Below are 26,250 nucleotides of genomic sequence, written 5' to 3' on the forward strand. Positions count from 1 at the left end.
ACTAGAGGGGAGGCATGCCTTGCTATAAACGAGTCAGTCTTCCCAGCGACAGCGTGGGAGAAGTACAGGCGTGGAAAAGTGCAGAGCAGTTTAGAAGCAGTAAGGAGAAATTACATATTTAATTGCTTTAATCAGAAAACACAGGACATTGGGGAAACACTGCAGCTCAAAGTCAAACAGCCGCATGTGTTTTTCTGATAACAAACAAGCTGAAACTCGGAGCAGCTGATTCAAATTCAGCGCCATTCTGACACACGGGCGAGGGGAGGAGCCAACAGCACAGCAGAACAACGCAGTTAAACAAGGCAGTCTTCCCAGAGACAGCGAGTGGAAGCGACAACATGGGAGAAGTACAGGCGTGGAAAAGTACAGAGCAGTTTAGAAGCAGTATGAAAGCAGGTTGACCGCTGCAGAAGAAAAAAAAAAAAAACTATCAACATGGTCTTCAAGCCAGTAATCTGTGACACCTGCATGATGTGGGAAATCCGAGAAAACCCAGCAGAGCTAAACCAATGTGTGAAATAAAGTTTGTGTGGGGTCACCTTAACATCAATTCATTTTCTCTGCTACTCTTTTCTGACACTATTTTTCATACTAGAAAGCCTAACTATCTCAAACACCTAGCCAGTTACAGATTACAATTATTTAAGTAGCAGATAATAAATTGTGCCAGCTCAGATATGGCAGCTGAAGGGAGCTGTCTGCACCTCCTAACTCGCACCACAATGGGCATGTATTCCATTCCATCACACAGCTACTGTAGTATATAGGTTTTCAGCATGCCAGTTACTGGGTAGAACAACCCTTGTCTCTAAACGAGAGCAGATAGTGTTAGACAAGATATGGATTTCAAGCCAAGACAAATTATACACATCAGAAGTATTAAAAAAAAAAAAAAAAAGGTGTCACTGAAGCCCCACTCCCACTTCCTCCACATTTGGGGTTGCGCCCCCACACCCACCCATACTTTACACTACAGTTGATACTTCAAGGCAGTGCAGGCACCAGTGTTTTATGCAGGCCACCAGTTAAGCATGCAGTCTATATCTAGGGCTACATAGGATCAGAGGATGTTTAAAAACAAGAGGCAGTGCAACAACAATGTCACGTTTAAATTTAAAGTAAATTCTAAAATTGTTGAGATACTAGTGTTGGAATATTGTTTCAAAATGGTATAATAAACCAAAAATATATTTAAAGGGTTAATGCGTGGCTGAAGGTTTCTCATTGATAATTGACCCTCTCAGTCAAAATGGCAAGTTTCTCTGTATCTAAAAACCTTACAGGGAACGCTAGAGATAGATAGATAGATAGATAGATAGATAGATATTATATATATATATATATATATATATATATATATATATATATATATATATATATATGTATATATATATATATATACATGTATGTATTGTGTGTGTGTGTGTGTGTGTGTATATTATATATGCACTCGTTAACCTAGGGGCCATGGGCGAGTGTATAAATAGGGGGGGCGTGGCTTTGTGATCTGTTCCTTTGCAGATGGTTACGCTAAATAACCCAGAAGGAGCCCGTTCGTATACCGAAACCGTAAGTGTCCTGCTTGTTTGTGTATTAACACTGTTTGTCTTGTGTTATTTTCACTAAGACTACTGAGCACGATCCGGAGCTGCAGCCACAGGCCAGCTTAAAACCCGGATATCACTACTCACCTGACCACTACAGGAACCGTCTCTTTGCACCACGAGCACTAAAATCACACACTGTCGGAATTTTGTCTGTGTTTTGTGTGGGTGAAAGAACTGGACTTTGGGCTACGGGTCAAACCCGTGGGATTATAAATTAGAAGTGATACACGCCGCTGTACCACTTCCAACATTATTATTATTTGCAGGTTTGCTATAAAGCTCTGGACACTGAATTCATTTAATAAACACCCTTGCACCTGTATATTATCGTCTGTGTCATTTATCCACTCTGGTGTATACGTGCATGTGAGTGCAGTGCACTTTGCCACAATCACATAAAGCTTATTAATGGTATATAGATTAAGTATATATCAAGCTTACTTTTAAAGAAATTATTCATATAACAATATGACGTAGATTACTTATAGTTACTTCATCAAGTTTCACTAAAAGTTATTTCACACGCAAGGTGTGCAAACTAAATAATTAACAGTTCAATTCTACGTGAATGTGTTACAATTAATTAATTTAGTTCCATGAAAGGAAAACGCAACTGGAATTATACTCAATGGTTCCTTGAAGCTTAGACTTTTAGTCCGCTGGTTTGGAAACTCAATCTGTTGAAGTGTCCAGTACAAACTCTCCTCTCAGCCACAAAGTCTTCAATCCCACTTTTGGATCAACTCGGCAACAAGCTTTCAATTCTCAATAGAATCAAGAAACAACTGCAACAAAGCAAAGGTAATGCACTTCAAAGCAAAGACTCAACCATGAGCACCAAGGCGCTTTCAAAAGAACTCCGGGACAAAGTTGTTGAAAGGCAAAGATCAGGGGATATAAAAAAATATCAAAGGCCTTGAATATCCCTTGGAGCACGGTCAAGACAATTATAAAGAAGTGGAAGGTGTGTGGCACCACCAAGACCCTGCCTAGATCAGGCAGTCCCTCCAAACTGGATGAACGAGCAAGAAAGACTGATCAGAGAGGCTACCAAGAGGCCAATGGCAGCTTTGCAAGAGCTACAAGCTTTTATGTCCAAGACTGATCAAAGTGTGCATGTGATAACAGTATCCCAAGCACTCCACAAATCTGGCCTGTATAGTAGGGTGGCAAGAAGGAAGCCATTACTCGAAAAAGACCATCTTGAATCCTGTTTGAAGTATCCAGAAAAAACACTAAAATTGAACTTTCTGGCCTAAATGCAAAACGTTACGTTTGGCGCAAACTCAACACAGTGCATCACCCAAATAACACCATCCCTACTGTGAAGCATTGTGGTGGCAGCATCATGTTATGGGGATGTTTCTCTTTGGCAGGGACTGGGGCACTTGTCAGGACAGAAAGGAAAATGAATGGAGCAAAGTACAAAGAAGTCCTTGAGGAAAACCTGCTGCCCTCTGCAAGAAAGCTGAAACTGGGACAGAAGTTCACCTTTCAGCATGACAACGACCCAAAGCACACAGCCAAAGCTACACTGGAGTGGCTAAAGAACAAAAAGGTAAATGTACTTGAGTGGCCCTGTCAGAAACCTGACCTAAATCCAATTGAAAATTTGTGGCATGACTTGAAGATTGCTGTCCATCAACGCTCCTCAAGGAACCTGACAGAGCTTGAATAGTTTTGTAAAGAAGAATGGTCAAATATTGCCAAATCTAGGTACGCACAGTTGGTAGAGACCTATCCCAACAGACTCTCAGCTGTAAGTGCTGCCAAAGGTGCTTTCACCAAGTATTAACTCGGGGGGGGGGAGTTTTGTATTTCATATATAATTTTTTCCCCTTAACAGTGTGGAGTATGGTGTGTAGATAATTGGAAAAAAAAATCCTTGAAATGCATGAAACTCTGAGGTACTGACACAACAAAATGTGAAAAAAGTTCAAGGGGGTGTAGACTTTCTATAGGCTATATATATATATATATATATATATATATATATATATATATATATATATATATATATATAATGATAAAAGCCCAAAAAGGGGTTTGGTGGACTCCCCTTGACAGCTGCATTCTGTCTGGTTGGGGGTAGAGTGGGTAAACACAGTAGATAAAGTGTCTGTCCTACATGCCAGCTGTATAGCTAATTATAAATTGAAAATCCTACCCGCCCACCATACCAAACATGGAGCTCCTCTCACATATATATTTCTTCTCTCTCTGTGCCATTTTACCACATTCCCTCAGCTCTAATCACACCACCTCCCAGTCCCTCAGCTGTACTGTAACTACTAGTCCACACTGTCACCCAGTCCCTCAGTTCAAACCACTTATCCAAACAACCTCCCAGTACCCCCACTCTAGGCAATTAAGCACACTGCCATATTCCAAACTGAATGGGAGCGACTCTTACTACATGCCCTATTGAAGAGAATTAGAGAGTAATGACAGGAATGCAATGCAATGTAAACACTACGGCACACATTAAAGGAAATATGCTGCGCTCTAGCTGGAGGAAGAGGAAATGGGAAAGTGACTCAAGAAAGAAATTGCATTCCATCTCTCCTCCCCTTCATGTTCTCTCTATTCCTGTTCTCTGCTTCTCCCCTTCCCTTCCATCCTACTCTCTTTCTCCTCCCTCAGTCCCCTCCCTCTTTTCCCTATTTTTTTTTGGTGTAATAGAGATAATTTCCCAAAGCCTCACTTATAGTCCATGTATGGGGATGTTAAAAATCCACCCCGGTCCAGCCAGCCTCTCTCTAAGGCTAGGAATAAAGTTAACCCATCTGCACAAAATCACACAGACTAGCACTGTGTTTACACTTGCGATCAGGAATAATGCTGGAAGAGGAGATACTAGCTATTACAGTTACCGTTTCCTTCCAGGAGATGTCACACTAGCTTTTTTAATTCCGTGATATTCAGCAAGATAATTTCTTGCTTGCAGTCCCTACTTCTTGTACAGAATGATAGCCATTTTAAATAATTGTTTGTTCTTGCTTTTCATTTACGTGTAGTACTGTCAACATTGTTCTAAATTAACACCAGAAAACATTAACTGCAGTTCTGTACATCAGTATTGTATATGGCACAAGAACTTCTGACAACAACTCACTTCTAGATGTACAGTAGTTCATCAGAAACTATGAAATGTCTCATTGTTTCCAATAAGTTTTATTGTCAGCCACGCATTAATACAGTTGGGGTAGAGAGACTCTTGTTTGGTACAATATGTGTCCCTGGAGCAGTAAAAAAAAAAAGACATGAAATGAAAGTTTTGAAAAATATGAGAAATGTGAACAGAAATTAAATGTAAACAAGTCATTGATAAGTGTTGTAAATATGTTGATCACTTTCGTACACTACCAATCAAACAAAACAATAGACTTTCAATTAATTTGTGTTATATATTACAGCTTGTTTTTAAAAACCTGGATTCTGCCGATAAACTCCCCAGTTTGAACTATTGCTCCCCACCCCTTAAATGATTTTCTTAGCTTTATGCAGTTTAATGCAGGGCTGTAGATTTCATAGGTCTACAGCATAATAAAAGGTCATTCCAGCTCCAGTGGACAAAGGGGTTTGCTCAAGCCCATGAGGCATTATTCAAAATATTAAATAACCCCCTAAAATGCAAGTTCTGCCTAGTTTTATAAATACAAATGTTGTAGTAGCCTAATTCATGCAGTGTGGCAGTATGAAGAAAACATTTGTGAGTGCCTGTTTGCAATGGTAGTGATTTCAATTAGCCAAGAGAGACTTGGAGAGCCTAAAACGATATCTCGGGTTTAAAGACACACCATCCAAGCACAGACAAGCAAGAAAAAAGAAAAGTTACATGTTTCCTGCCACAAATGTAAATAAAAAATTAGAAACATGACAAAGTATATTCACTGTATATACCAGATCTGTAGGCCTTGAGTCGGATTCAAGTTGCATTTTTCCGCAAAAGACTCGGACTCAACCCTGTGTGACTCTGACTCAGACACTCAGGCTCCATGACTAAAAGATATTTATGACAAGTCCTTTTTTATTATCTATTACATAAGTAATATTAATTACAGTTACTAGGAAACTGTGCACAATAAAAACCAACCTAACAAACATTATCCAATCACTGGTTAGCTCTGTTGTCTTTGCAGCCAATCATAAGAACATAAGAAAGTTTACAAACGAGAGGAGGCCATTCGGCCCATCTTGCTCGTTCGGTTTTTAGTAGCTTATTGATCCCAAAATCTCATCAAGCAGCTTCTTGAAGGATCCCAGGGTGTCAGCTTCAACAACATTACTGGGGAGTTGATTCCAGACCCTCACAATTCTCTGTGTAAAAAAGTGTCTCCTATTTTCTGTTCTGAATGCCCCTTTTTCTAAACTCCATTTGTGACCCCTGGTCCTTGTTTCTTTTTTCAGGCTGAAAAAGTCCCTTAGGTCGACACTGTCAATACCTTTTAGAATTTTGAATGCTTGAATTAGGTCGCCGCGTAGTCTTCTTTGTTCAAGACTGAGATTCAATTCTTTTAGCCTGTCTGCATATGACATGCCTTTTAAGCCCGGAATAATTCTGGTCGCTCTTCTTTGCACTCTTTCTAGAGCAGCAATATCTTTTTTATAGCGAGGTGACCAGAACTGCACACAATATTCAAGATGAGGTCTTACTAGTGCATTGTACAGTTTTAACATTACTTCCCTTGATTTAAATTCAACACTTTTCACAATGTATCCGAGCATCTTGTTAGCCTTTTTTATAGCTTCCCCACATTGCCTAGATGAAGACATTTCTGAGTCAACAAAAACTCCTAGGTCTTTTTCATAGATTCCTTCTCCAATTTCAATATCTCCCATATGATATTTATAATGTACATTTTTATTTCCTGCGTGCAGTACCTTACACTTTTCTCTATTAAATGTCATTTGCCATGTGTCTGCCCAGTTCTGAATCTTGTCTAGATCATTTTGAATGACCTTTGCTGCTGCAACAGTGTTTGCCACTCCTCCTACTTTTGTGTCGTCTGCAAATTTAACAAGTTTGCTTACTATACCAGAATCTAAATCATTAATGTAGATTAGGAATAGCAGAGGACCTAATACTGATCCCTGTGGTACACCGCTGGTTACCACACTCCATTCTGAGGTTTTTCCTCTAATCAGTACTTTCTGTTTTCTACATGTTAACCACTCCCTAATCCATGTACATGTGTTTCCTTGAATCCCAACTGCGTTCAGTTTGAGAATTAATCTTTTGTGCGGGACTTTGTCAAAAGCTTTCTGGAAATCTAAATAAACCATGTCATATGCTTTGCAATTATCCATTATCGATGTTGCATCCTCAAAAAAATCAAGCAAGTTAGTTAAGCACGATCTCCCTTTCCTAAAACCATGTTGACTGTCTCCCAGTACCCTGTTACCATATAGGTAATTTTCCATTTTGGATCTTATTATAGTTTCCATAAGTTTGCATATAATAGAAGTCAGGCTTACTGGTCTGTAGTTACCTGGTTCAGTTTTGTTTCCCTTTTTGTGGATCGGTATTACGTTTGCAATTTTCCAGTCTGTCGGTACCACCCCTGTGTCAAGAGACTGCTGCATGATCTTGGTTAGCGGTTTGTAAATTACTTCTTTCATTTCTTTGAGTACTACTGGGAGGATCTCGTCCGGCCCAGGGGATTTGTTTATTTTAAGAGCTCCTAGTCCCTTTAACACTTCTGCCTCAGTTATGCTAAAGTTATTTAAAACTGGATAGGAACTGGATGACATGTGGGGCATGTTGTCAGTATCTTCCTTTGTAAAAACTTGTGAAAAGTAATCATTTAACATATTTGCTATTTTTTTTTCTTCCTCTACGATTTTGCCATTTGTATCTCTTAAACATTTAATCTCCTCTTTGAATGTTCTCTTGCTGTTGTAATATTGGAAAAACATTTTGGAATTGGTTTTAGCTCCCTTAGCAATGTTCATTTCTATTTCTCGCTTGGCCTTTCTAACTTCCTTTTTGACTTGCGTTTGCAGTTCCGTGTACTCTAGTAAGAATAAGAAATTAGAAGAGAGTTAGGTTGCAGCGTAAACACACCCTCCCACACAAATCCAACCCAGACCCAAGTTTTTGGGGTTTTTTTCTCTTTTGCATTGTCCTATAAGGAATACATAATGTTACCATGGTAAACTATTTTGTAATTTAGTAATTATTTGGATTTTAACAAGCCTTTCTCTTTATTACTTTAAACTGGTTTCTAAGTTTGTTTAAGTACTGTAACAAGGTTTTTAAAATAAGCCGGTGACCAGCGCAAGCCACAGTCTAAAATGATATTTGATTAAAAAAAAAAAAATACACTTAAGGTTTGTGTGTTGGACACTCGACATTAACAAAATGTAGTGAAAATAATTTTAATTAAGTGCTGTAAATGCAGCAAAAAGCTCAATATTTAAACAAAAAGGGGAGTGAAAAGGTTACCGTATCAAGCTAAAAAGAAGTTTTCTTTGTGAACTCCAATAAATCAACATTATCTTTTGCAAGTCAAGTCGTAGAGTGCCTAAATAAAGTTTCGAGTCAGAACAAACAATTTTATTTTGTCTGTTGCATCTTCTTAGCAGCCACAACTATTCCAGGTAAAACAGATTCAGTTACATTGTTCACCGTCAGAAGTTTAAGGATGATTTAATTCTGCAGCAGGTTCCCTCGTTAGATAATGAGCTGATAATATCTCAGCCAAAGAAGCATGCATGGTAATTTAAGACGTTACCATAATCAAAAATCAAGTTTATTTCTCAAACTGACCATTTTAAGGTGAAAGCAGAACACACAGATATAATTGGGACTTTATTCTGGAAGCGTACTGCTGAGAAATTAAAAACATTTAGGAGAATTAAAAATTAAATTCACATTCACTACATTTAGCTCTCAGATTGTGTTAATGAAAATATCTAAAATGTACTGAAATGTGCTTGCTGTTATGTATTTAATATAGTAAATAGTAGAACAAACTTGATGCAATTTAAATTTGTTCATTGATAAACAAACAGTAACGTGTAATCATAAGAGCTGTCTGTGTTACATGCTGTCAGATCAGGACTTTACCAACACTGAGCATGGGAGTTGCAGCATGCTGTTTCCAATATTACAAGTGGGCAAAATTAAAGGTAAAGTCGCCAATTCAAGACACATTTTCAGCCAGTCTTGCTGTTGCTGGGGCCTTGATGCTCAAAGTCTTGCTTAAACCAGGCACAAATCTGGCAGAACGCACCATTTTATCCCTTTTTTTCAAAAACTTCTACTGGAAACCCCCCTCCCCCACACTCCCAGTGGGATGGGTACCCCCTATTACCTTAGACGTGACACAAACTTTAAAACTAATTGAAAACCCTGACTTTAGAAATACATTTCTAAAACTGAATTCTTGAAAAATACATAATTTGAATTTTCCAAGCTCCCTGAATCTCTGAAATATACCGTACCCTGTAGTTTGCACTGAAAACAACAGAACATTGGTCACATTAATAGGTATGCACTAAAAAGTGGTACTCTGCGCACTGTGCTTGCTCGCACATGCCTAAACAATTTCCACTAAGAAACCAGGGAAACGCCCATTCAAATCTGGTACACTATGCTGTTTTCGGTCTTTTACATCTTTTAAATTGAATTTATCCTATTTTCTAGTCTTTTACGTCTTTTATGTATTTATCATTTTCCCACCATTTGGAAATAGTATGCAAATATTTATCATATGCAATGTGGACTTCTCGTGATTTATTTTTTTTGTACCAAAATCTGTCAGTGTTCCAGTTTCAGACATTACACGGGTCACGTTTTAGCACATGTGTCATATTCTGACGAGGTACCACTTTCTAACACTAAACTGGCTCTATAGTCCAGATCACGGCTTCTATCAAAGTGAAAAACAATGTCCACAAACTTGAACTTGAAGCTTACCAACAAACTGTACTGCAATTCCATCCAAAAGAAAAGAAGACAGTGACATAAGTTGAAAAAGGCATGCAAATAGAATAATCTAGCTAGAAAAAATTAATCAAAATCATTTATTTTTGTATTTATTATTTGTGCATTTTTCCTGAGGGATATCAGGCAACGTCTTTTAGGTAAACTGTTCCCCCACTACTACTACTGGAAAATTTATTTGAGTTTGTTTCAAGGACTCTGACTCGAAGTCAAGGACTTGTGACTCGAACTCTGACCCAAGGTTTGAAGACTTGACTGCAAGTCTGGTACCATTCATTGACTCAAAGTATTCAGCAACCCCTGGTTGTTTATGGTGCTTGGGTGGGGATATTTGTTGCCCAGATTGCTTCCTAAATAAATATAATGTTATCATTAAACGGATACATGCTAAAATATACAGAATTACTTCACTAAGCAAGCCATCTCACAAGAGGAAGTACCCCAAAATGTTGTCCATTTTCTATGACTGTCGACCTCTTGTTTACTATCCCTGAAACGATTATCTTCCCCACTTCAAACATAGGCAGAATATTTAATGAGAAGACAACCAATATGTGCAGTGGCACCACACATATTGCATTTACTACCGAGCAGAAAGTATATATATGTTCTTCATTTTACAGTACAGGTGTTGTAGAAAATAAGTTGACTGAGAAATAAGTTGATTGCACAAGCGCAGTAATGCAAAAGGAGGCAAAAGTAAGGTGGGGCAACAATTTGATTAAAGGGGATGTTCACTGCATGGCTTTTTATTTTTATCTGACCGTTTTATTTGCAAGACTGTGTATGTTGGTGTGTGTTTGTGCCACTCTCTTTTCGTATGAACTTTAAAATGTATGATCGAACTTTAAAATCCCTGTCTCTATGTTTCTATAACATCGCTGTCAATCAGATGTAGTTTATGTGTGATCGTTGAGATTTATTTATATATTAAATTATTTTACATGTCAAAATGTTGTCAGTCTTTAATCAAAATTAAAATGTTTCATAATATACTAATATCCTTAATATTAGTATGGCAAGGTCGTATTTTTACATTTTAATATTAGTATAGCTGTAACTTTACTACAGTTTAGACATGGCAAAACATAGGCCTACATATACTGTATGATCTCTCTTTCTTACAATAGCTATCTTGGTTGGTATTGAACTACAGGTATTTACCACGGTTTAGCAAAGACGATAACGCTTTAGTTTTTAACTAATTAACGTATTGTTTCTTCCCAAACTTGTAATTGAAACACATGCATGATGATAACCAGTCCCCTATTTGTTTTCTGTCCTAATTATACAAAGTACTGCATGTAAAAATAAATGAAGCAATAAAGCGCATAATACATAATAATAATAATAATAATAATAATAATAATAATAATAATAATACTGTATAATCAACATTTTTCATCATGAGATTGATGGGCACCGTGGCCTAGTTAGTAATCGCAGCATGGAGCTCAACTTTTTCTATGACTGAAACTCATGCTTTAACTGACGGAAAATCGCTCGAGTACCTGTAGATACAATAGTGCTTCCCAAACCAAGTTTGCAAAATAAAGTTAAATATGTAACATATTTTGCTAGTTAACATTTGTTACACAAGCAGAAATACATATTAATATCACAGCTACTTAGAAATTTCATTTTAAATTACATATGTGTTGCTAATATATATAACAGCGATATTCACATTCCCTTATCTAGAGTCATATCCGATCTACTTATTAATATAAATTATACTTACAAAATGAATTTTAAATTATTTATTTTTTGTTAGGCTAATATATCTGATCTACAGTCTAAGCTCAATAGAAACAATGGAACCTACCCTTTAAATTCTAGAGCTTGATCAACGTATTTCCTAGGACACTGGTACCACTAAAAAATGACAGTCACCATTGCAGAAACCCATTTAGAGGTATGTGGCAATATTAGTGTAACAGATAAAGATGGGTGGAAAGGTACCTCCTGATATCCCTGGATTCCAATATTCTAACTAAAAAATACTAACCAAGTTTCATCCCAATTTGAATAAGCACCTCCACTGTAAGAACTCCCCATTCGTTTCTTCCACCATGTTGGTCACATTCTACTTTCCCATCACCCAAACTTGGCACTACTTACCCTTGGTTGAGGTCATTCTCTGTGTTGTCAAGCCACAGCCGCACAGCCACGGCATTCCCTTCCCGGCACTGCGTGAAGATATCGTCCATCTTTCCCTCTCTGTAGAGCTACTCCTCGTTCTATCCAAGATCAGTTGAGCTTGTTCCTATAGGGCTCAAGCAAAGGTGGTCTTCAGGCAAGGGTCACTCTGCATTAATCCAAACTTCAGCTGGAGTGTACCATCCATCCAGCAGTATCCCAGTAAGGCCACCAATTGTCTTGGAACAGTCTCTCTACAACATCACCGATACAAAAAGCAAAGCTAAATGAGGTTCTTCGAATAGGTCACAGGAGACCAGCTCAAGTGGTCCAAAGATGTTGCTTGATTGCTACGTTAAAGACTTGCACTTAAAACAAGCTATAAATGATAATCAGATCAAATGTCTACCAGAAAGTATAATCCCTGTGTTGATTTGATGGATAACCTATAACAGTCTGCTCTTCAAATATACACAGGTGTCATTTAAGACTTGCACTTTGAGCTTTCAGCTTGATTAGAGCCTCCTAAACTTAGACACAATTAATAAGTGCAGCGACATAGTTTTATATATTTATATATTCTTTCATTTTAAATTAACTATAAAAAACACACACAACATTAGAACCATATTCCATCAGTAAATATAAACCTGGTACGCCATTCAAATTACTTTCAAAACAAAGCCCTCTGCTGTGCATTAGACAGTGTGTGGGGGGGTCTTTTTGATAGTTATTTATACATTCTGTAATAGGATTAACTACAAATGTGGTCATTTTTGTTTACAAGCAATGTTTGAGCAAACATTTAACCCTTTGCGGTCCATTTATTATTCAGCGCTTGTCAGGTTCCATTTATTTTCACACACGCTGTTCAAAATATTTTTTTCGGAGTAAAACAGGTTTAAAAGGCACTGAATCACAAAAGGACACTCAGTATTGTATCTCCAGCCAAGCCCCACCCCTTGTTCACTGTATTTCACATACCTCTTCACCAAACTCCTCAATAATGCTATCCGTCATTATTTTATCACTATAACATCTCAAAAAGCTCTGCAAATGTCTGTGTTATTCTTGTGCGCTGGATGCAGAAGCAGCTATCTCCTTTGTTTAAGTCCACGTTACCACTGTGGTACATGGGGCTATCAGATACGCCTTGTTTTTTCGTCTTCATTTGGCTCCTATCGGTCCCACTCGGCCATTGAAAGGTATGACCTTGTGTGACTCAGACTCAAACTCAAACATTTGGTCTCCATGACTCAGAGATATTAACGACAAGTCCTTTTTTATTTTCTATTAGACAAGTAATATTACAGTTACTAGGAAACTGCACAATAAAAACCCACCCAACAAAACATTATCCAGTCACTGGTTAGCCCTGTTGTCTTTGCAGCCAACATAGTAAGACTAAGAAATTGGCAGAGTAGTGTAAACCCCCCCCCCCCCCACCCACACACACACACACACACACACACACACACACACCCAACACACCGACATCATATTTGTGTGTGGGGACAACACCCCTCCGTGTGTGAGGGTTGGTTTGATCGACACACAACACAGCTGGGGGATAAACAGCCCCCTACACAAAACGTCAACTGCTGGTTCCAAAAAAAAAAAGAGAACGTTTCTCTTGCAAGTTTTATAAGGAATACAGTAATTCCATTTGGTAAATTAATAAAATTATTTGTTGGAAAAGAAGTGATGAAATTTGGCACAGGATTCAAAAATTTCGTGACATTTTTATGTCAACGATTTTGACGTAAGGACTGTTATAGATTAATCTAATTACATTAATTATGTGCGCTAATTACACGGTTTATCCCACGGTTTACCATAAAACCGGTATACGGTGACATCCGTATTACCCAGTTACACGACGAGCTGATAATGGGTTTTGTAGTAAAGCAGAGTCACCAGCTGCAGGGAAAACTGTGTTTATTTCTCACTGACCATTTTAAGAACATGATAGCACAATGCTATAAACACTTGTGTTGGATAACATGGAAAGAAGTTTGAATGCAATGTAAGATACATGTGTTTGCAGGTTTGTACACTCTTAGTTTTAAAAGGAGATTATCAGAGGAGGTATAGTAACTGGTAAATACGAGGCTGCAAGATTGCATTTCACTGCACTGACAACGACCGTCTGACTGCTGGAATAAACACAATCGTACATTGCTGCATGAACCGACGCGCTCAAGAGATAACGAAAGTTAAGCACAACGCTCAAAGGGCCACACCAAGATAACACCATCTTAGGCACCGACAGCCAGAACCAGTTTTCTTTACAACAGTACATGAGACTCTCCATGTTTTTGTTCTCTTAAGTTTTGTTTTGAATTTAAGTTTTGCTCTGTGCAGTTTGCATATGAAAAGTATAATCTGTACTGTTTTGCTCTGAGCGTTCTTTTTGTTTCCGTAATTAAAGCTGTATATTTTGCATAACCCCAACTAATATCTGAAGAAAAGGACTGATGATATCTTTCATCAAGAAACAACTACTAACTACTTTTAAAAACTGCTTAATTGGCAACGGATGGCTCGCCAATCATCACTAGGTACACCATTATCATCACTAGGTACCAAGACAATTCTACTCTGTATCTGTAAACATTTTATAAACTTGTAATCCCTGGTTTTCTTCACAGCAGTGAACTGATATCCAATAAAAAAAAAATGCGTAAGTTTGTTTAAACACTGATAACTGCAAAACCATTACTCCCATCTTTGATAAAATACTCCGCCCGACAAAAACTGACCTCACCGCCAATTTCAACGAAACGGACTAAATAACTTACAGCGCTCTGTTTGTTTTTATATATGAGGCTATGGTAAACTTCACCATTTCTCATAATTCTTTGGGCAGCCATGACAGTGTCCATTTCAACAGAGAAACCCTGAATAGTTCTGTCTGTGTGAGGAATTCCAAGTTTCAATGGATGGAAAAAGTTGATGCCATCATTCAAAGTGATCACTTTTGTAGTCGTTTCAGGTTTCAAAAGGTGTTCTACAAAATTTGTAGTATCCTCATTGCCTTGAGCATTGTCCACAGCGTGCTTAGTTGCATGTTGTGCGATGGCCAGTCTCTTCACAATTTGCTCAGATATACCACGAGTGCCATGGAACAAGCACTTATGATGTGCCAGCATAGACTCAAAAACAAAGCCAGAATGAAGAGTGGAAGCGACAGCGAGTGGGAGAAGTACAGGCGTGGAAAAGTACAGAGCAGTTTCGAAGCAGAAAGGAGAAATTGCATCTTGGAGAAAACAGAGGACATTGGGGAAACACAGCAGCGTGGATAACAAACAAGCTGAAACAGCAGCTGATTCAAATTCAGCGCCGTTTTGAGACACGGGCGAGGGGAGGAGCCGACAGCACAGCAGAACAACGCAGTTAAACGAGGCAGTCTTCCCAGCGACAGCGAGTGGAAGCGACATCGAGTGGGAGAAGTACAGGCGTGGAAAAGTACAGAGCAGTTTCGAAGCAGAAAGGAGAAATTATCTTGAATTGCTTTAATCAGAAAACAGAGGACATTGGGGAAACACAGCAGCAGCTCAAAGTCAAACAGCCGCGTGTGTTTTTCTGATAACAAACAAGCTGAAACTCGGAGCAGCTGATTCAAATTCAGCGCCGTTTTGAGACACGGGCGAGGGGAGGAGCCGACAGCACAGCAGAACAACGCAGTTAAACGAGGCAGTCTTCCCAGCGACAGCGAGTGGAAGCGACAGCGAGTGGGAGAAGTACAGGCGTGGAAAAGTACAGAGCAGTTTCGAAGCAGTTTGAAAGCAGGTTGACGGCTGCAGAAGAAACTAATCTTCAAAAAAAAAAAAACCTCAACATGGTCTTCAAGCCAGTAATCTGTGACACCTGCTTGATGTGGGAAATCCGAGAAAACCCAGCGGAGCTAAACCAAGTGTGCGTAAAGTGCCGCGCGATCCAGGATTTGCATAAACTAGTAAGTATGCTAGAAATGGAGCTGGAAGAAGTGAGACAGCAACAGGATCTTGAGGAACTGGCACACCCACAATTCATGGAAGTCTGCATCACCCCTAACAGACTGAAAGCCACCAGGGAGATAGAAGGTCAGAACAGCTGGGTTCAGGTAGGCAGAAGCAGGGAAAAAAAGAAACTTCGTCAAACACAACCACCAGAAATCAAAACAACCAACAAATTTGACTCACTTCAGAATTTTGATGAGCAGAACCAACAACAAGAGAATGAAAGGAACAACATCCAGGACCCCATTGACAGTGGTGACCAGACAGCAAAAAGAAGGGAGGTCATGATTGTTGGGGACTCCATATTGAGAAACACAGCAAGTTCAGTTCGCAGTTTGGACCCCCTTACTACAACAGTGTGCTGCCTTCCGGGAGCCTCGGTCAAGCACATCACTGAGAACGTGGACAGGCTCCTAGAACGAACAGGAGACGACCCGGTAGTAGTCGTCCACATCGGTACAAACAACATTGGAAGAGACAGACCAAAATCCCTGCAAAACAAATTCAGAGAGCTAGGAAGGAAATTAAAAGAGAAAACCAAAACTGTGGTATTTTCTGGTATACTACCCGCACCTTGCAAAGGACCATATGGACAGCTGGAAATAATTAATCAAAACGCATGGCTGAAGACGTGGTGCACACGGGAAGGCTTCACCTATCTTGATCATTGGACCACATTCTACAACGAGGACTATCTGTATAGACGGGATGGACTGCATTTAAATAACAAGGGAACTAGTCTACTCGGAGAAAAGATCCTCGAGCAGGTTCGGAAGCATTTAAACTAGAAAGGAAGGGGGGAGAAATCAACAAAAAAACAGAAGGGAGACCGCATCAAAACAAGAACAACAACTCAGGTAAGACAACCATTAAATGTATTTATCTAAATGCTAGAAGTATCAGAAACAAAATTCTAGAACTTGAAGCTACTGCACTAACAGGTAACTATGATGTGATAGGTGTTACAGAAACGTGGTTATCTGAGAGTGATGGGGACGAATATAATATTTGTGGGTATACACTGTATAGGAAAGACAGGCAGGACAGAAGAGGAGGAGGGGTAGCGCTATACATAAGAAACAGTCTTGAAGCCCAGGTGTTAAACCTGGACAAAGAAAATAAAACCGAATCAATATGGGTCAGAATAACAGACAAAAATTCAAAAGGCATAATAATAGGAGCATGCTATAGACCGCCAGATTCAGACGGTGAGCACAATAATCTGTTATACAATGACATTAGAAATGTGTGTAGCAAAGGAGAAGCCATACTAATGGGGGATTTCAACTTCCCCCAAATAAAATGGGAAAACCCGGTGGGTAGCACGAAGGATGAAATAGAAATGGTGGAAATGACAAATGACTGCTTCCTAACACAATTTGTGAAGGCACCCACTAGAGGGGAGGCATGCCTTGATTTAGTCTTTTCAAATAACGAAGATAGAATAACTAAAACAGAGGTCAGAGAACCACTGGCAAACTCAGACCATAACATGGTCTCATTTGAAGTGTTTTTTAAATCCCCAAAAGTAAAGACTAAAGTTAAGGTTTACAATTTTAGAAAAGCAAACTATGAAGGCATGAAACAGAGACTAACAGAAGTAGATTGGAGTAAAATAGAGAAAACACCCACAGAAGAAGGATGGTTGTTCTTCAAAAATGTAGTACTAGAGGCGCAAAACAATTACATCCCTAAAGTAGACAAATCTAAATGTAAAACTAAATTGCCAAAATGGTTTAATAGATCAATTAAAAAAAATATTCAGCGAAAAAAGGCACTTTACAGAGCATTAAAAAAGGACCAAAAAGAAAGTACGCAGAAAGAGTACACGGAACTGCAAACGCAAGTCAAAAAGGAAGTTAGAAAGGCCAAGAGAGAAATAGAAATGAACATTGCTAAGGGAGCTAAAACCAATTCCAAAATGTTTTTCCAATATTACAACAGCAAGAGAACATTCAAAGAGGAGATTAAATGTTTAAGAGATACAAATGGCAAAATCGTAGAGGAAGAAAAAAAAATAGCAAATATGTTAAATGATTACTTTTCACAAGTTTTTACAAAGGAAGATACTGACAACATGCCCCACATGTCATCCAGTTCCTATCCAGTTTTAAATAACTTTAGCATAACTGAGGCAGAAGTGTTAAAGGGACTAGGAGCTCTTAAAATAAACAAATCCCCTGGGCCGGATGAGATCCTCCCAGTAGTACTCAAAGAAATGAAAGAAGTAATTTACAAACCGCTAACCAAGATCATGCAGCAGTCTCTTGACACAGGGGTGGTACCGACAGACTGGAAAATTGCAAACGTAATACCGATCCACAAAAAGGGAAACAAAACTGAACCAGGTAACTACAGACCAGTAAGCCTGACTTCTATTATATGCAAACTTATGGAAACTATAATAAGATCCAAAATGGAAAATTACCTATATGGTAACAGGGTACTGGGAGACAGTCAACATGGTTTTAGGAAAGGGAGATCGTGCCTAACTAACTTGCTTGATTTTTTTGAGGATGCAACATCGATAATGGATAATTGCAAAGCATATGACATGGTTTATTTAGATTTCCAGAAAGCTTTTGACAAAGTCCCGCACAAAAGATTAATTCTCAAACTGAACGCAGTTGGGATTCAAGGAAACACATGTACATGGATTAGGGAGTGGTTAACATGTAGAAAACAGAAAGTACTGATTAGAGGAAAAACCTCAGAATGGAGTGTGGTAACCAGCGGTGTACCACAGGGATCAGTATTAGGTCCTCTGCTATTCCTAATCTACATTAATGATTTAGATTCTGGTATAGTAAGCAAACTTGTTAAATTTGCAGATGACACAAAAGTAGGAGGAGTGGCAAACACTGTTGCAGCAGCAAAGGTCATTCAAAATGATCTAGACAAGATTCAGAACTGGGCAGACACATGGCAAATGACATTTAATAGAGAAAAGTGTAAGGTACTGCACGCAGGAAATAAAAATGTACATTATAAATATCATATGGGAGATATTGAAATTGGAGAAGGAATCTATGAAAAAGACCTAGGAGTTTTTGTTGACTCAGAAATGTCTTCATCTAGACAATGTGGGGAAGCTATAAAAAAGGCTAACAAGATGCTCGGATACATTGTGAAAAGTGTTGAATTTAAATCAAGGGAAGTAATGTTAAAACTGTACAATGCACTAGTAAGACCTCATCTTGAATATTGTGTTCAGTTCTGGTCACCTCGCTATAAGAAGCTGCTTGATGAGATTTTGGGATCAATAAGCTACTAACAACCAAACGAGCAAGATGGGCCGAATGGCCTCCTCTCGTTTGTAAACTTTCTTATGTTCTTATGCAAAGAAGAGCGACCAGAATTATTCCGGGCTTAAAAGGCATGTCATATGCAGACAGGCTAAAAGAATTGAATCTGTTCAGTCTTGAACAAAGAAGACTACGTGGCGACCTAATTCAAGCATTCAAAATTCTAAAAGGTATTGACAGTGTCGACCCAAGGGACTTTTTCAGCCTGAAAAAAGAAACAAGGACCAGGGGTCACAAATGGAGTTTAGAAAAAGGGGCATTCAGAACAGAAAATAGGAGACACTTTTTTACACAGAGAATTGTGAGGGTCTGGAATCAACTCCCCAGTAATGTTGTTGAAGCTGACACCCTGGGATCCTTCAAGAAGCTGCTTGATGAGATTTTGGGATCAATAAGCTACTAACAACCAAACGAGCAAGATGGGCCGAATGGCCTCCTCTCGTTTGTAAACTTTCTTATGTTCTTATGTTCTAATTAAGGGTCCATATGTCCTTGCACTTGCTCAAAAAGATATCCAGAACAACCCCATTGTAGACATGGAAAGGACCATTAAAGAAGGCTTCCAAGGAGTGTACCAAAGACTTGACATGAGAGCTAGCCTTTTCCTTGCAATGATCTTCCCATAATGTGCATGTGTGAGGGAGGGGGGGGGGCTCTGTGTGTGTATTGTGGCAGAGTGAATGCGAGTTAGTTTGGTGTGTGGATCTGTGAGTGAAAGATTTTGTGTGAGGACTGCCCAGTTAGCCCAGGAACCTGTATAAAAGGAGAGTGGCTGGTGAGTGTTTGTGACAGTGAGAAGGTGTGTATGGAACCAGGTGAGTGTGGTGCTAGCTCCTGTGGTGTTTGATTGTTTTGTTTTCTGTTTGACATCTAGCTGTTTGTTTTCTTTATTATTTAATAAAACTATTTTCATTTAACCCGCAACCTGCGTCTGTGCTTCACACAAGGAGTCATCCTGATCACAGTGTCTTATAAGAATTGTTCTGTTGTTAATATTACATTGACGGTCAGGGAAATAAACAGTGAAGTGTTGCATTTGAATGTTGTTTTGTGTTTAGGTGCCTCTAAATGAAACTGAGGAAATCAAGGTGGCTGAAATGGACAATGGCACATTTGTAAGTTATTGCCCCTTATAGCAGTGGGTTATGTTAGATGTAAAACAAAACCTAATGTGGAAATTACCAGAAAGGCCTAATTCTACACTTAGGTCTATAGATAAACAATATACCCCTCTGATATTGTATCTGAATTCATAACAATGATTTTCATTCTCACAGGTTGTGAATGGCACCCACCTAATATTTGACATTGGGATCAAATACAGGAAGCCTTCCTTACATGCCACAGCACTCCTATCACATTTCTTCAGTGATGAAGACATGAGAAATGGTTGGTTTGAACCAACTGGGCCATCAAAGAAAACCCCACTTGACCAAGAGAAATGACCCAAGTGTGTATGACCCTTTTAAAATATCAATAGAAAAAATTGGTTAAATTGCATGAATTAGTTCACTTGTACAGTCATTCTGTTTGTTACATATTAACATTTTTGTTTATGCTTTCAGGGTGCATTGGGGTCAAATTTGGTGAAAAGGTTCTGGAAAAGTCATTGATGCTAATAAGAGTCAGTAAATGCTTAGACAAAATGAAAGCATGGAAAAAGCTACAGTAGATTAAAAAAAAAAAAATCCTGTACCCACCTAAAATTAGATACAAGCAAGTGCTTGTGGATGCTTAATTTGTTGTTTCTTTGTTTTCTCGAAAATAAAACAGATTTGTCAAACTATTTGTAAACTGTTTTCTTTGCGGTTGTAACTGAACATGTTTTATCATACTCCAGATCTTTTTATATTGTTTCATGACACATTGTATGACTTGTGTAGGATGTTCAATAGCATCTTGTAAAATGTAGGGGACCCTGAGCAGACTTGAACAGTATTCTTTGTAAGGTTATAATAATATTTCACTTAGCTGACACTTATCATGGCTCACACATTTCCATTCATACAGCTCATACAGTTTAGGATTATTGGTACATCCTACAAGATCATTAATTGTAGAAGACCCATATTCTGAATGATCAATTCTATACAAGATCTTACAAGATTCTGATAGGATCCTCCAAGATCTTGTAGGTTCCTACAGGACCTTGCAAAATCTTACAGGATCTGGAAGGATCCCGACAAGATCTTGCACACATTCCTACTGTAGGATCCTAAAGGATGCTTCAGGATCTTCCACAGGATCCTGTTCAAGATTTCTACCAGGGACAGTCAGAGACTGACAGCGAACAAGATGATGATTCTGATGTTATGGGACTGGATGAGGACAGTGATGACAGCAGTAGTACCACAAGAGGTGGACAGGGAGGATGTTCCTCTCTAGGAGAAGGAGCAGGAGTACCAGGATAGAAAGGACCCATCACATGCTGGGGTAGGGGAAGGAGTTAAGACACGGAGCCGCGTGGCAGGCAAGGGCTCCAGTAGTAAGTCAGGGCAGAAGACAGTGACTGTTGCTCCCTTGGTTACCCGTCGTGTACACCCTTCTGGGACCGCAGATGGAGAAGGCACCACTACATATCAGTATGATGATGTACAGGTTAATCGAGACGTCACCTTAACAGAGATGTTATTGATTAAGGATCAACTACCAAAGTGGGATGGCAACAGTGATCCAGCACCACTGTGTGGCAAGCTGCGTCGGCTACAGCTCACATATCACCTGAGTGATACAGATTGTTGTCGTGCTTTGAGTTTTGCATTGCCTGTTGAGATCCCAGCACCTGCCAAATTGTCCCAGGTTAATGGTAATTACCCACAGCATGCACAGTGTGTAGTCATCATGTGCACTGCAAATAACTTTCACCATACCCCTGATCTGAGTAAGATTTTAGAAGCAATACCCAAAGAGGGCCAACATCCTACTGACTTCCTCTGCGGTTTTGTTAACACAACACAGAGAGAGCTTAATGCAATCGATGCAACACTGGTTGGTAATGACTCGACATTGGATGTTTGTATAACTATATAAGGAGAAAAGGAACAGTTGCCTACTAATGTGTTACAGATAGATAGTAAAACAGTCATGCACTATTTTAGTACTTGTTCAATGCATAGTGATCATTTTTTATATTATAGTTCTAGTTTTTTTTTTTTTTAAATCAAACTTAAATGCAATGTTTTTGCAGGTTTGTACACTCTTAGTTTTAAAAGGAGATTATTAAAAGGAGGTATAGTAACTGGTAAACACGAGATTGCAAGATTGCATTTAAATGCACTGACAACGACCGCCTGACTGACGGAATAAACACAATCGTACATTGCTGAAGGAACCGAAGCACTCAAGAGATAACATTTAAGCACAAAGATCAAAGGGCCACACCAAGATAACATCATCTTAGGCAGTGTGAGCCAGAACCAGTTTTCTTTACAATAGTACATGAGCCTCTCCACAGGGGGTTGCCTGGGGTGACTGCACTCACAAAGAGAAGGAAGGATGGGGGTGGGCTTAGGTCTGTGGCTACTTAATAAAGGTGAAGTCAGCTCAGCTCACTTCTTTCTTTCATTAGTATTGGAGACTTGTCAATCGAGAAGTCCTGGAGGATCAAACCTACAGTATTGCATTATATTATTTGGTTCTGTTATGTTTGTTTTGAATTTAAGTTTTGCACTGTGCAGTTTGCATATGAAAGTTTGATCTGTACTGCTTTGCTTTGAGTGTTCTTTTTATTTCCAGAATTAAAACTGTATATATTGAATAACCCCAACTAATATCTGAAGGACTGTGCATTTCTTTCATTGAGAAACTATTCACTACTTTTAAAAACTACTTCAACTTCGGACTGTAATTAAGAAGTGTACTCAGGAAAAAAAAAAAAAAAAAACACTTAGGGAATTAAATGTACTGCAGCTTACTTGATTGCAGTAGTAAAACTGCCATTCACTAAAGGCTAACTAGCTTTCAGACTATGATAATGAAAAAGAATAGTTTAGAAATATCTAAAAGATGTGATTTTGTGTTTACTGTGGTGTATTTAACATCGCAAATAACAGAACAAACTCAATGAAACTTGTTTTTTTAATGAAACAATAAATGTAACATAAACATCATAACAGCTGGCCGTGTTACATGCTCACAGATGAGGACTCCACTGTAACTAAGTTACATAATCATAATCGATCTCGAGAACCATACAAAAACGTTTTAATTAATCCAGCTTAAAGCGTCCACACTAAAGTACCGTTTCATGTTCAGTCAGGCTTAATGGGAACAAACACTACAGTGCCATGGACTGTGGGACTTAACATGACATTATCCCAGCATGCACTGTCTGTTTACAACCTGGCAAATATGGAGCCCGTGCCCACGGAAGACATAGCGATTCTTAGCATGACCATTATGGTTTTCTTACTTATAAACACACAAGGTACATTTAATCATAATGTGTGTTTCATTTTGAACTCTGAAGTTCTTCTTGTCCGATTTCATTGCTCCAGTTATCAATGTGCCTTGATTTCGGCACCTGATACATTGCTCCATGATTCACCATTTTACAACAAGCCTCTGAAATTATATATAGTATATCAGCATTGATACTCATTCGCAACTCCTTCAAGAGCCTGTGTTTTAAGTACTGTATTTGCAATATCCACACGCCAAATCATATCAGAAAGCATTTTGGGATATTGGAGAATATACAAATGTAGATCTATTAGGACGTCCACACTTCTAACAAACAGCATTACCTGATGCAATCTAATTTAGAACCGGACTCAAGACTAACCCCTGAGGTGGTCTGGAATCTGGTTCCCGAGTACGGTTAAACGCTGGCGACCCAAACCGTATTTAGCACTTTTAAGTCAGTTTAAAGGCAACTAATACAGTTTAAAGACATAGTGTGGAGAGGGCCTAACACTGAGCATGCGACCTGCAGCATGTTAATTCCCATATTACAACTGTACGCAATTAGAGATGCGGTCACCAATTCCTAAACACTTGCAAAACATCTCGAATATAAAATGTTGAGTTCACTGCAGTCATCAGCTGTATAGCTTACATATTCAGTCGAGTCAGAAAACAAACAAGTGAGTACGACATTAAACTACTGTTTTGATATGTTAACAAGTTGTTGTATTTTAAGCAGTTGAATATGGTGGCACCCTAAATCCTACACTCTGGCCTTAGTGACTCTACAAATGCATGGAACATAAGTACACATACTGTATATGGTAAAACCTAAACATGTTTTAAATGCATTACTTATATAAATGACATGGAAAAACTGAATTGTGCAGAATAAACTGGCCTACTCTTAAGAATTCTGATTTGGTACCGTTATAAATTCATATTCAATACTGTTACTTTGGAATTTACCACCTATCCCGATCCGTTAAAAAAAAACAAACAAAAAAAAACAAAAACAAAAAAACAACAACATTATTGCTTTACGTAGAATCGCAAACCCAACAAGTCAGCTTCACAGGATAAATTTAGAAAGTTTTCATCCCACCTCGACAATCTGGCCCCTCTGAACCAGACACAAACAGCGGTAATAACATCTCAATCAAACTTTAAAACATAAGACAGACTCCCAATTCAAAACAACAATAAAAAATAAAAAAATGCACAGATTACCTTCAGTTACCAGTAAGCTTTTTGTTGATCGGGTTTTCTTCGTGATTTGAGATGAGCTTGACTACGTCTCCCCAGGAGACACACCCTCAATTTGCTCTCTAAAAATTCTCTTCCTTTCTCGGTTATAAGAAATTATCACACAAAAGCAACTCTGCCTCTGCCTGTCCCAAAGATAGTAAACAGGATAGGACAATCAATCCCATGGTTCAATCGTGCTATCCCATATTCCAATGCGTGTAATCACTACAGGCGCCATTATCGGAGCCCACTCAAGAGGTGGTGGGTAACAGAAAAACGCTGCCAGACAGCGGAAGAAAGGGATTTTTGTCAAATTCTAATTTTGTAAGATGATTTAGGAAACAATGTATTGATTCTATGACAGTTGAAGTTGATTTTGTAATTCTGTCATGTTCTGTATTTCTTGAAAAAAATTACGTTGTGAGGAGTGTGGACGCTGTTGGGACCGTTACAGTTTTCAAGTTAAGACTGATAACACACTTTTATAAAATGGCTTTCTTAGTGGGTTATAATGTAACTTTAAAATTGCTGCTTTTGTATTATGTGTATACCGTTTAAACCTGTATTTAAATGGACTGAGTGTGAGTCTTGTGTGTGACATGCAAAACAAATGTATTGTAGTTTTGTTCTTTTTTCTGCTATGTATTGTACAATGCTTTGTGTAATTTTGTATAAAAAGCGTTATATATATATATATATATATATATATATATATATATATATATATATATGTGTGTGTGTGTGTGTGTGTATAAACCTCAAAGTTCCGTTTGAACGTGCTAATAATCATAGTTGCTTGGTTCATAGACAGATTATTTATGCACTTTATGACTTTAACTATCTATGAAGAATTAGAACTTCATTTTTTTTACAGTGTGTTTTTTTTTCCCTTTTTCTGTCTGTAATTGTATATATTTGTGTGATACTTGTTTCTACTTTGATGCCCTGGTGGTATGAATACACCGAGACGTCTGTTTTCTTTTTTAAAAAATGTATCATGAAATTATAACATTCATCCAATGGAGTTGCCGATGTTTTCTGGTGTTCCTGTACGTGTAAAATATTTTGTTGTGATACATGCATTTTATTAGACCACATGTTCTTTGTTTTGAAATGTTTAAAAAGATTTACAAAAAGAGTGTTTTGTTCATGCACCCCCAAACAGTCAGTATTTCAATTCTGATTTCATTAATGAGCATAATGGCTATGGGGAGCAATAAACTCATTTAAAAAAAAAAAAAAACTTTTTTTTTTTACCACATTTTGCCTGCATATTTCATTTATTAACTTGCAATTATTTTTTGAAAATGTAATTAAAACAAGATGGGAACACATGGTGTACAGTATTAAACAGTAAAGACAGTGTTTGGCGGTAGTAGTTGTGTGCACTACAAAATTACCACTAATTATAACTAACAACTAATTTTTTATATCTCTTTTATAACGATTATTGAAGCACGTATAGTAATTAATTTTGCTTTGACTATCGAGAGTCGCAGCAGTGTTTCTTCAAACTTGGCTGGACTCTAGTAGTCATTGCAAAAAACCTGCATAATATATTTCTTGCCACTCTTCCCATATACAATCACCTT

The 26,250-nt window shown here is 38.3% G+C and overlaps 1 protein-coding gene across 2 annotated transcripts in view; it reads right to left on the minus strand.

Annotated features, from left to right (window-relative positions):
* Positions 1 to 24,823, minus strand: part of LOC121327760 (integrin-linked protein kinase) — a 130,160-nt gene extending 105,337 nt beyond the window's left edge. Inside the window, exons 1-2 of one of the 2 annotated variants that reach the window (XM_041271945.1) lie at positions 24,641 to 24,823; positions 11,683 to 11,827 (exon numbers count right to left, since the gene is read on the minus strand). In XM_041271945.1, coding sequence (XP_041127879.1) covers positions 11,683 to 11,771 — 89 coding nt within the window. In that variant the 5' untranslated portion in view covers positions 11,772 to 11,827; positions 24,641 to 24,823. Of the gene's footprint in view, positions 1 to 11,682; positions 11,955 to 24,640 lie in introns of both variants that reach the window. The other variant, XM_041271944.1, reaches the window with a different exon arrangement.
* Positions 24,824 to 26,250: the final 1,427 nt, after the last annotated feature.

This window comes from Polyodon spathula, chromosome 15 (assembly GCF_017654505.1).
Source record: "Polyodon spathula isolate WHYD16114869_AA chromosome 15, ASM1765450v1, whole genome shotgun sequence".
NCBI classification, from domain to species: Eukaryota; Metazoa; Chordata; class Actinopteri; order Acipenseriformes; family Polyodontidae; genus Polyodon; species Polyodon spathula.